Source organism: Lytechinus variegatus, chromosome 15, assembly GCF_018143015.1.
Source record: "Lytechinus variegatus isolate NC3 chromosome 15, Lvar_3.0, whole genome shotgun sequence".
NCBI lineage: Eukaryota > Metazoa > Echinodermata > Echinoidea > Temnopleuroida > Toxopneustidae > Lytechinus > Lytechinus variegatus.
The window spans coordinates 31,991,285-32,001,009 of NC_054754.1; the positions used below are offsets into that span (position 1 = coordinate 31,991,285).

A 9,725-nucleotide genomic window follows, 5' to 3' on the forward strand; every position below is an offset into this window, starting at 1 on the left:
TTCATTTACGTTTGGGTGTTGTGTTAGAGTTTGCTGCTGTTTTCTGATATTTTTGAAATCGTGTCAAAGGTCATGAAGGTATGATTAATCACAAAATTCTGTATTCGCATTGTATATTAAACTCTTGAATTATTTTGACTGCACATTTTTTAAATCAAGTTTTTGTCTAAAATGATTTGAACACATTCATTCTATTTACATAAATCTGTATTCAATGAAGATTAGCGCTACCGGTATTCAAATCACAATCTTATGCAGTCTTATGCATTCACATATTTTACATTAAAATCTGAAGTGATTTCTTTTAAGTGTTAAACTCTCATTACAATGTTTGCCTCAGAAATAGTAAAAAAAATGTTTTTATTGATTATTTGAAGTATGATGTTGTTTTGCCTAATTATGCCAAGCAAGTGTACACTGTCTTAAAAGAACTGCTGTAGATAAAATTTGTATATGTTAGGTAAATATGTATGTATATGTATTCTTTGAATGGGCTGTGTGTGCATTATGTTAGTCAAATTATTAATTTGTGTGCATCATAGATGTGATATTCACTGCTAAGGACATTGTTGTATCTCAACCATATATGGAAGCTTGTAAAAGGATTTCATCATATGAAGAGCTCACTTGCAAAAGGGGTTAGGTCCATTTTTCATCAAATTTAATGTTTATGTCTCAAGGTATAGATTTTTAGTAGCTCTGTAAGATAATACCAAAGAAAAGTTGAAATTCCTATTAAAAAGTGAACTAAAATGGCAAAGAAAATATGAAATTCAAATGAAAACGTGAATGAAAGTGGCAAAGAAAAATCACTTTTTTAATCAAAAGAAATTGGATTCATTGTAGTTTACTTGCAAAAGGGGTTAGGTCCACAATGATATTTTTTTAAATATATAGAAAAGAAATGAAGACAGGTAGATTTCTTTTATATCCAATTTTATAATCACATGATAAGGTAGTACATCATGACAATTTAGTTTCTCATAAGAATATTGCAATAAGTGAGAATAAAAAACATGTTTTTTCTCGGAATGGTCCAAAGTGGACCTAACCCCTTTTGCAACTAAACTCTTCATAGATATTTGTAGATTAAACCAATGTCATGTAGACTTGTATTCTGCACTCTGGTTTTATTTAAACCCTGGTACCAAGTTGTGGTTAAACTATGGATAGCCAATCGCAATATAGATCTATTACAGCACCGGTTCAATTGAATTTGACACTGAAATCATTCATGAATGTCTGGGAATAACATTTTAAATAGTATTCTTCACCATGACAAGCACAAGTAAAGAGCCTATCAAAAAAAAATATGTCATCTTTGACATATTGGCTTTCCATAAGTGTAGCACATCATTGAACCATGGCCTATTAAAGGTAAACCAGACTTGGCCAGTATTGGCCAGTGCCTTTGTTGAGGCTCAGTATTGCAGCTTTTGTACATATTTTGATTTATTTACATTTGTTGCTTTACTTTTGACTTTGGGATATATTCCCATTTTTTGATGAACCTTACAGCTTTATGTCAGTGGTAGACCCACATAAGTATATGCTGGATGGGCTAAATTACACATTCTGTTTTTAAATTAAGTATGTGCTGTCTTCTTTCCATCTCAATTCCATATTAAGTTTATGCTCATTTGTTCACTTTTATCAATCTAAATTTGTATGTATATTTTTCATAAGTGATGATGATGATCCACAGCATTGATATTGTGCCATATTTCTGTTCAAAACATTCATAGGCACATTCTCACCCACTTAAGCTAATTACTACACATCTGCTGAAATAAGTGACCGATTTCTCTTTATAAATTAATTGAACAAATATGCTGAATAGAATTTTATACAACAACTTAGCAAAATCATTTTGAAATTTGCTAATTTACTTTTCAATTTGCTAGGCATAAAGTATCACTCATAATTCATATTTCATAAGATATTGTGAAATATTGGATTTATGTAAAAAGAAAATGAGTTTAAATGTGAAATTAAAGTGGCATAATTGAGGGAAATTTCTATTTATTTTAGACTAAATAATTAGAACTTATATGATGAGAACCTATTAGTCGCATGTTTTGCCAGTTTTTAAAAGAAACAAATAGATGCTGGAGACAGACCACATATTGCACAGAGAAACTATTGACAAATTAATTTGCAACATGAAAATGGTTTGAATTTTTTTTTTTTGGCCGAGGGGGGGGGGTCAATTTCTATCTTAATATCAACCACTGATTATTTTTTTATAAGATATGCCATACAGTCTCCTGTGATTTATCACAACTTGAGACACCTCATAGACCGGTAGCTTTTAAACAGATTATGTATTGAATGATTTTTTTTATTTGTTATTGCAATAACAACTTAGCATTTTGTTATTCATGCAATAGCGCATTACTTGATGTTTTTTTTAATTCTTCTGAAATTCTACCAAACTCTTTCTCATGGAACCTGTAGTATCAATGAAAGAAATTTTTAAATTATAATTAAAAAAAAGCACTATATACCTTGATCAATTTATAAAATTTAAATATATGTAAAAGGTTTGTATGCATTTGCACATATTCTATAGAAAAAAAGAGCAATAAAGTGTATTCCGTCCTGAGTGAAAAATTATATGATATTGAGTCTTTCATGTTTTTGTTGTCATTTGTAATCTTGACACTGCTCTGTTAGAAGGGTATATACAATGATAGTTTCTGAATGAGTGTGTTTGTTTAGATATTAATAACCTCACTAGTGAGCGTCCTAAACTGCTTGGAAAAACTACTAAAAACCTTGTAATATACAATGCACCTGATCATTTCTCTTCTCTAAGAAGTAAATGTACTCAACAATCTATCATTTCATATAAAGTTATTTTTTATTGTCTAATACTAAATCTGTTTTGGATGTATTCCAAAATGGCAGTGAACCTAGTGAAGGGTGAATAACTTCTAAATATTTTATTTCTGAATACAAAAATCTAATGAGATGGGTTACAAAACGAATATCCAATTACATTTTTAAACATATATACGTAAAACATTGAAATATTCTATTTTACAAACTGGAAACATCATGACGATATTAAATTGATCAAAAAATTGATCCCTTTGAAGAATTGTAGTGATTGAAGAAAGTAAATATTTAAGCAGATCGACTGCACGCTTTGTTGGGTTCCCGTTTTGCATTCCGTGTGCTGTGTCCAAAAGTTGTCCCATAACGGAACTTTTGGCCTAGAGATGAAAAAATATGAAAAGACGAAAGCAGGTTTTAGTTTCCTTAATGACATGCATGTAAGCATGGAAATCTATTTCAAATCATAGACTTTTAACAAGTTAAAATATCTGCCAATACTCTAAAACTTGAACAATGAATGACAGTATTAAATGAAGTATTTATGAGGTTATGTACACGATATTGATATTTTTTCAATATAGAGATGATACTGGATAGTTAAAAAACAAAATAAATGCTTAAAAAGGTTGAAGGGAGTAGACGTACGAGAAGATGTATAAAAAAGAATATAGAGAAAGAAAAATGGGAGAATATTGGGATAAAGACTAAAACATGAGGATGGGAGATAAGGAAGGGTTTTACAAATCATTTTTTCAGGGAAATTCTAACAGAGTCTGACCAACTTCACTCTTCTGCTAAAATGTTTGTATTGGTGTTATTTTACGATGGAACTGCAAGCTTACCTGGAATATGTCCAGTGTAATGCGGTACCAAGCCGGACTCAATCGGATAGATGACCGGAAGCTGCCGGCCACAAAGTCGTCTCATCTCATCAACTATCTTTTCCTGCATCGGGGGCAGTTTACCCGCGGTAGGACCGGTACGAACCGGAGGACCAACAGGTACCTTACCGGTTGCATCCGTGTTACAACATTCCTCATCAGGAGGGACCATACGGTGATTCGGGTCATTGGTGAATTTGACTAGAGCTCGGTTGGTTAGGACCGGATATCCGGCGCCAATTACATCCCTTGCGTTAGGTACATCACCCGTGTAGCCTGTTTATCAAAATAACAAAAAATGATATATGAGAGTATATATTTCATTATTATAGTCATCATCGAAATGACGTTATAAAAAAGTGTTGACAACCTTTTTTAACGGGGGGGTCCTAATTTTGCTCATGATGCCATGTGTATTGTCCATATTATCTAATGCTGGGGGGGGGGGGGGTAGCGGGGACTTATATACAAATTCGGTAAAGTTTTATCTGAAGTAACAATTATTATTATTATATTTTAAGAAAGTTAGCATTCATTTTGCATAAAACTGCTTAAATGTTTATGACACTGTTAAGTGTTGGGTTTGTTAAATAAAATTCTTAAGTTCTTCTTCAACCTCTTTTCCTCTTAATTTCGTCTCATTCATCAACATTACCACCACCATCAGTATCATCACCATCACCAATATCATCATCTCCATCACCATCCTCCTCCTCATCATCATCACCATCATCATCATCCTCCTCCTTATCATCATCATCACCATCATCATCATCCTCCTCATCATCATCGTAAACATCTTCACCATCATCATCGCACCACCACCATCAGCATCATCACCATCATCATCATCACCATCATCATCATCACCATCATTATCATCACCATTACCATCATCATCATCACCATCATCATCGTCATCATCATTCTTCCCCCCTCCTTCCTCTTTCTTCTCATTCCTTTTGTGAAGATAACTTACCAGACATGAACCATTTTTGTGGGTTATCATCTTTCATGTAGTAAGGTGACATAGAATGTTGTTTCTCATTTGCAGAAACGTAGTTGAACCGACCAGGTTTGTTGTCTGGTAGCTGGCGTAGAGGGCAAGAGCGACAAACTTTTGTTCCCTTTATATCAAAATAAAGGAAAAGGAGAGAAAATCATCAACAAAAGTAGGATATTTTTGTGATTTTGTTTTACACTTCTATTCCATCATGTGTAAAGCTAAAGTAAAATTAAAAATTACAACACAAAACATAAAAACTAAAAAGAATACAAAAGAAATAAAGAACGATCACGATCATTGTTTCCAATAAAAAAAACACATAAATGTCATATTGCATGAATTCAGTAAACATAACCATTTCAGTTTTATTTTTTTTCTCATTTCCAACAAAACAGTAGACAAAATCCATCATAAATACAGTTATAACAATTGAAATGTAATAATTTAAAAGAAACATGTAACACAATATATTCATCTAAATTATACATTTGAAACTTAATATGGATCATTTGATATTTGTGGCTGAAAATAACATGCTGGAAATGGAGAGGTCCACTGTGAAGGTCCACCATATCATATAATTGCCGATCAATGAAGATATACAGCTTTGTGATTTCTAGGAACGAAAATGACTTAAGTCTGACCGCTGGTATTCTATAAAAAAAATACGTAATAATTTTCTGATCGGTCTGTACTCGACTCGTTGTCGTGAATGATTTTCCTTTAATATAAAGTTTGCTATAAAACAGTTTAAAAGAAACTGTACAAATAAAAAAGGATTTAACTCTCTACCTCTGGTAATGTTGAAGGCTTCAGTTTTCCAGACTGGACCTGTTGAACTGTTTTCATGTTATCTCTCTTCTTCTTTTCTCCTTGTTGATCTTGTTCAAATGAAGCGATAGCATCCCGGCATCCTTCAGCATAACGGTTGCCATAGTAATGCTGGGATTTGGGTATATAACCTGCAGTTTAAAGTAAATATCGATTTTCAATAATGATAAGAAATAATTTCCATTATTAATAACCATCCTCCAAAACACTGGCGATGTGAATAGACCAAGAGATCACCCAATTTTAAAACATTAAAAAACATTACCCCCACTAAATGATATTCTAATGTACTCATTCTTTCCAATTAATCTATATTCCCTTGTTTTAGGGATACAACTTATCAAAGTACTTGAAAGTTGAAATGTATAAATTAAATGCTATTCCTCGCTTGGCATTTTATTCAAAATGTCGACTCTCAACACATGCTTACAAAATTACTCGTAGAAAATTATTTCAAGATACAAAATCACGTGACGTACTGTATTCGTTCTATATATCTAATACAAAAATAAATAAGGTCAATTGGTGAAGCGGTTGAGTCTAATCTTGTCTTTACAGGGGCCGCGGAAGCGGAAATGGAGGGGGATGGCTGCCAAACACCTTTTTTTTCCAAAACCGTGTACAAAAACGTGAAAATGACCATAGGATTGTGATTTTTTTATGCATAATCAGCCCCCCCCTACTCTGAAAACAGTTCCGCTGCCCCTTCTGTATATGAGTTTTTATAGTGAAATAGGAAAGAATTGAGAAATTTAAACATTATATTGAGAGGGAATTATAAAATGACAAAATCATGAAGTATTTCTAAGGCAATCAATGAAATGAACATCATTCATTCTTTGATTTTTATTTCTCCCCAAGCTACGGGTTAGACTCTTCCCTCTTATACCATAATATGATATTGGAACCTTTGAATATTTAGTTTAACGTTATTTATATTAACAATTCAAAAGTAATTGTGCACTGTTTGTACCTGTATAACCCGGGACCATCTGGCCAGTAAATTTCTGGTCCCCGAAGCTGGCTTTACGAGATTGGAAGAGAAGTTCTTTCCCGGCTGGAGTGTTCCGATCTGAAAGACATCAGGATTAAAAATTTGATTGCAAATGATATCCCAGGGGCCAGGGGCGGATCCAGGATTTTCCAAAGGGGGGGGGGGCAAATTTTTGGAGGAAAATTTTGACAGGCCCCCCCCCCCAAAAAAAAAAGGTTTTCAACCACTAATGAAGGATATTTCGTGCCAAAAATAAAATTGGACAAGCGAAAAAATGAAGGCCTTCAACTTCAAAGGGGGGGGGGGAGGCTCCCTGGATCCGAGCCCGTCAGGGGCGAAACCAGTATTGAACAAGGAGCAGTGATGTGAATATTCTGCCTAATGGGAATGAAAATAAAAACAAAAACAAAGAAAAAAAATCAAAGGTCACCATTGGAAAAGCAGTTAGTCAAAGATAAATGCTTTAAATTATTGACAAGTCCCAAAAGGAGAATCGGGGTGCAAAGGGCCTTTCGCCCCCGGATCCGCCCTTCTATAGCTAATGCTCAATAAAACGGAAATATCAAATGAAATAATGACATTGGTTAAACACTCGTTGGGTCTTCTCAATCGGTGATAAGCAAGCGAAAGAAACGACCAAGGGGCTAGCAGTACACTGCAAAAACTCCGGTGTTGATTTAATACCAGCCCGGAATCTATGCAGAGAAGTATTGAAACAACACCAGTTTGGAAACAAACCGACTCGTGTTTTGATACTAATTGGTGTTGTATAAACACCTATCTGGTGTTAGACCAAAACCAAACTGGTGTTGTTTCACACCTCTGTGGTGTGGACATACACTCTAAAAATTCGGATGTTAAATCAACATTGACCTGGAATTGAGCCTGGAATCTATACACTCTAAAACAAGAAATGCTAACTTACCATTTGAAAGATTGGAGGAGTGACAACCTTTTCCAAATGTTACATCCAACCTTGTATAAAGCTGAATCCAACATTTTAAGTGTTGGGTAGAACCATTTGTGGTAAATGCAACATTTAGAAAATGTTGTCACTCCTCCAATCTTTCAAATGTTAAGTTAACGTTTCTTGTTGTTAGTGTATAGATTCCAGGCTGGTGTTTAATCAACATCGGAGATTTTGCAGTGTATAAATCTAGAGTAACAGTAAACCACAGGGGGATATCAATTATTAAACTAAAAAAAAATCATCCATTAAACATACATTTCATTTCTTTTGCATAATAACAGACATTTAGGGCATAATTAACAATAATTAACGTATGAATAAGAGAAATGGTGAAAAAAGTATTTTGGGGAGTTTCGCAGACTTATAAGACAAGGTTCGAAAATAAGGCATACATTGGTATTTCCGACGATCATTATTCACGACGGAAAAGTTTATGCTATATCATTCTTATTTTTATGCAATAAAGCTCAGTAGCTCATGAAATCATTACATTAATGCTTCGTTTACTCACATAACAATATTTTGTCAATATCATCTCAACATATTTATTTTATGCATCTGTCTTTGTCTATTTCTTTTTATTTCATCTCTCCCTTATTAAACGTTATTTTCCCTTTCTTAACTTTTGCTCACTGATCTATATTTTCAGCCATCCTTTCCGCTTACCATTGTTTATCTTAGTCTGAAACATTGCATCTAAACATATTTATTAATACCTGGATATCCTGGTGAAATTGGTTTGATATTAGCCAGAAGAGTCCTGTCTGATTTGGGTACGTGTGGGTCCTTTAATAGTCGGGTCGTTGTCCGACCAAAAGTCTCCCCGATTTGGAATTTGAATTGAGGGCAGAAACCACAATATCTGGAAAAATGAGAAGACAGAAAAGTAAAACATAATTTATTTTCATAACCGATTTGAAACGCGGTGCATATCATCATCCGTCCGTTTGCTTTCAATAAGCCTGCAATAATATTGTTGACGTATTGGTGTCCTTTTATAAAAATTCCTCCTCGAAAAATCAGTCACGGGGAAGGGGATTGACAAGTTTGATTTGGTAAGGCCCCGGGGTAAGGCCTAGTATAAAACGCACAGGGTTCCTATTTCCTTGCTGAAAAAAGGACTACATAATCTAGACCTGTAAATTTATTTTGGAAGTTGATACATGAACTTTTTCCGATATTATTTTCAATTTTTAGTTTTGACTGATAGAAAAAACAGATGCTAGACACTGTCATAATCAGAAACAAAATGCACATTCGTTGGAATACCATTTGCCGCTCCAGTCGGTAAACAATATTTATATTTAATATTAATCATCATCATCATCTGTAAGGGAGGGTAGGTATAGTCCTGCAGATCTCCGGGTCGTATACATCTGATGCATAATTAAAAGTCTAACAAGTACAATGCGGGCTTGGATGTCAGACAATTTCAAAATGTTTGCTGGTTCTTATTATAGCCAAGATAGGTTTTGTTCGAAAAGCTTCATAGTTTTACGAGAATAATCGCCTTTTTAATGTTTATAAATATGAAGAGCAATCAAACATGGACGTGTAATTATACCCAGTTGTTTGTGTGTCCGGACAGGTTGTGTGTCCGGACAATCAATTTTAGGAAGTCATTTGAAAAATTTTACAGGCGAAGTTTCATCAAATTTTAGTACAAAATGTAGGAAATATTATAGAGAACAAAATAGAAGATGATTACAACTATTGAATTCATATTTTAGGGTAATCCAAAGACAAACAAGAAGGCTTCAAAAATATAAATTGTCCGGACACCTGACCCCCAGCCTACAAATCAAATTTGAACTTACCCTGGGGTATGATAAGGCTCTCGGTTAGTCAGAATACTCTTCCCTGGAATCATACTCTGATTGGTTTGTACAGCCACTGTCTTGGATTCACTCCGAGTTGCCATTATTTTCCGTTCTTAAAGCCACAGCAGTCTAACATTTGCACTATAATTTCTCTTTTGTTATCTTGTACTGTAGATTTATAATACCAAGACTATACAATGTTCGTTTCAATTCAGTGTCTTGGTGATAATAGGTGAGTGGGTAAATATGCGTGTAAACGATGCGACTTAGTTCTTCAACATGAAGCTGAAAATTAATGTAAACATATCCCTGCGCGCGCATCCTATTGTTGACGTCATAACGCTCCGCGCGTTGTACGGTGTTTCAGAAAATTGAACTGAAA

The 9,725-nt window shown here is 34.1% G+C and overlaps 1 protein-coding gene across 1 annotated transcript; it reads right to left on the minus strand.

The window, feature by feature from the left end:
• Positions 1 to 2,091: 2,091 nt before the first annotated feature.
• Positions 2,092 to 9,437, minus strand: LOC121428857 (protein FAM166B-like). The gene is made up of 7 exons (XM_041625722.1): positions 9,341 to 9,437; positions 8,240 to 8,385; positions 6,533 to 6,631; positions 5,521 to 5,690; positions 4,702 to 4,849; positions 3,684 to 3,998; positions 2,092 to 3,218 (listed from the first exon to the last, which is right to left on the minus strand). Exons 1-7 carry the CDS (start codon positions 9,391 to 9,393, stop codon positions 3,130 to 3,132), a joined length of 1,020 nt encoding a protein of 339 aa, XP_041481656.1. The 5' UTR covers positions 9,394 to 9,437; the 3' UTR covers positions 2,092 to 3,129.
• Positions 9,438 to 9,725: the final 288 nt, after the last annotated feature.

Bases quoted from the DNA above. Each gene is read 5' to 3' on its own strand.
- LOC121428857 (XM_041625722.1), bottom strand. From the start codon at position 9,393: ATGATTCCAGGGAAGAGTATTCTGACTAACCGAGAGCCTTATCATACC. The intron at 6,632-8,239 runs GTATTAATAAAT...GATGTCTTTCAG, and splicing joins AATTTCACCAGGATATCCAG to ATCGGAACACTCCAGCCGGG. The intron at 5,691-6,532 runs GTACAAACAGTG...TTTAAACTGCAG, and splicing joins GATGGTCCCGGGTTATACAG to GTTATATACCCAAATCCCAG.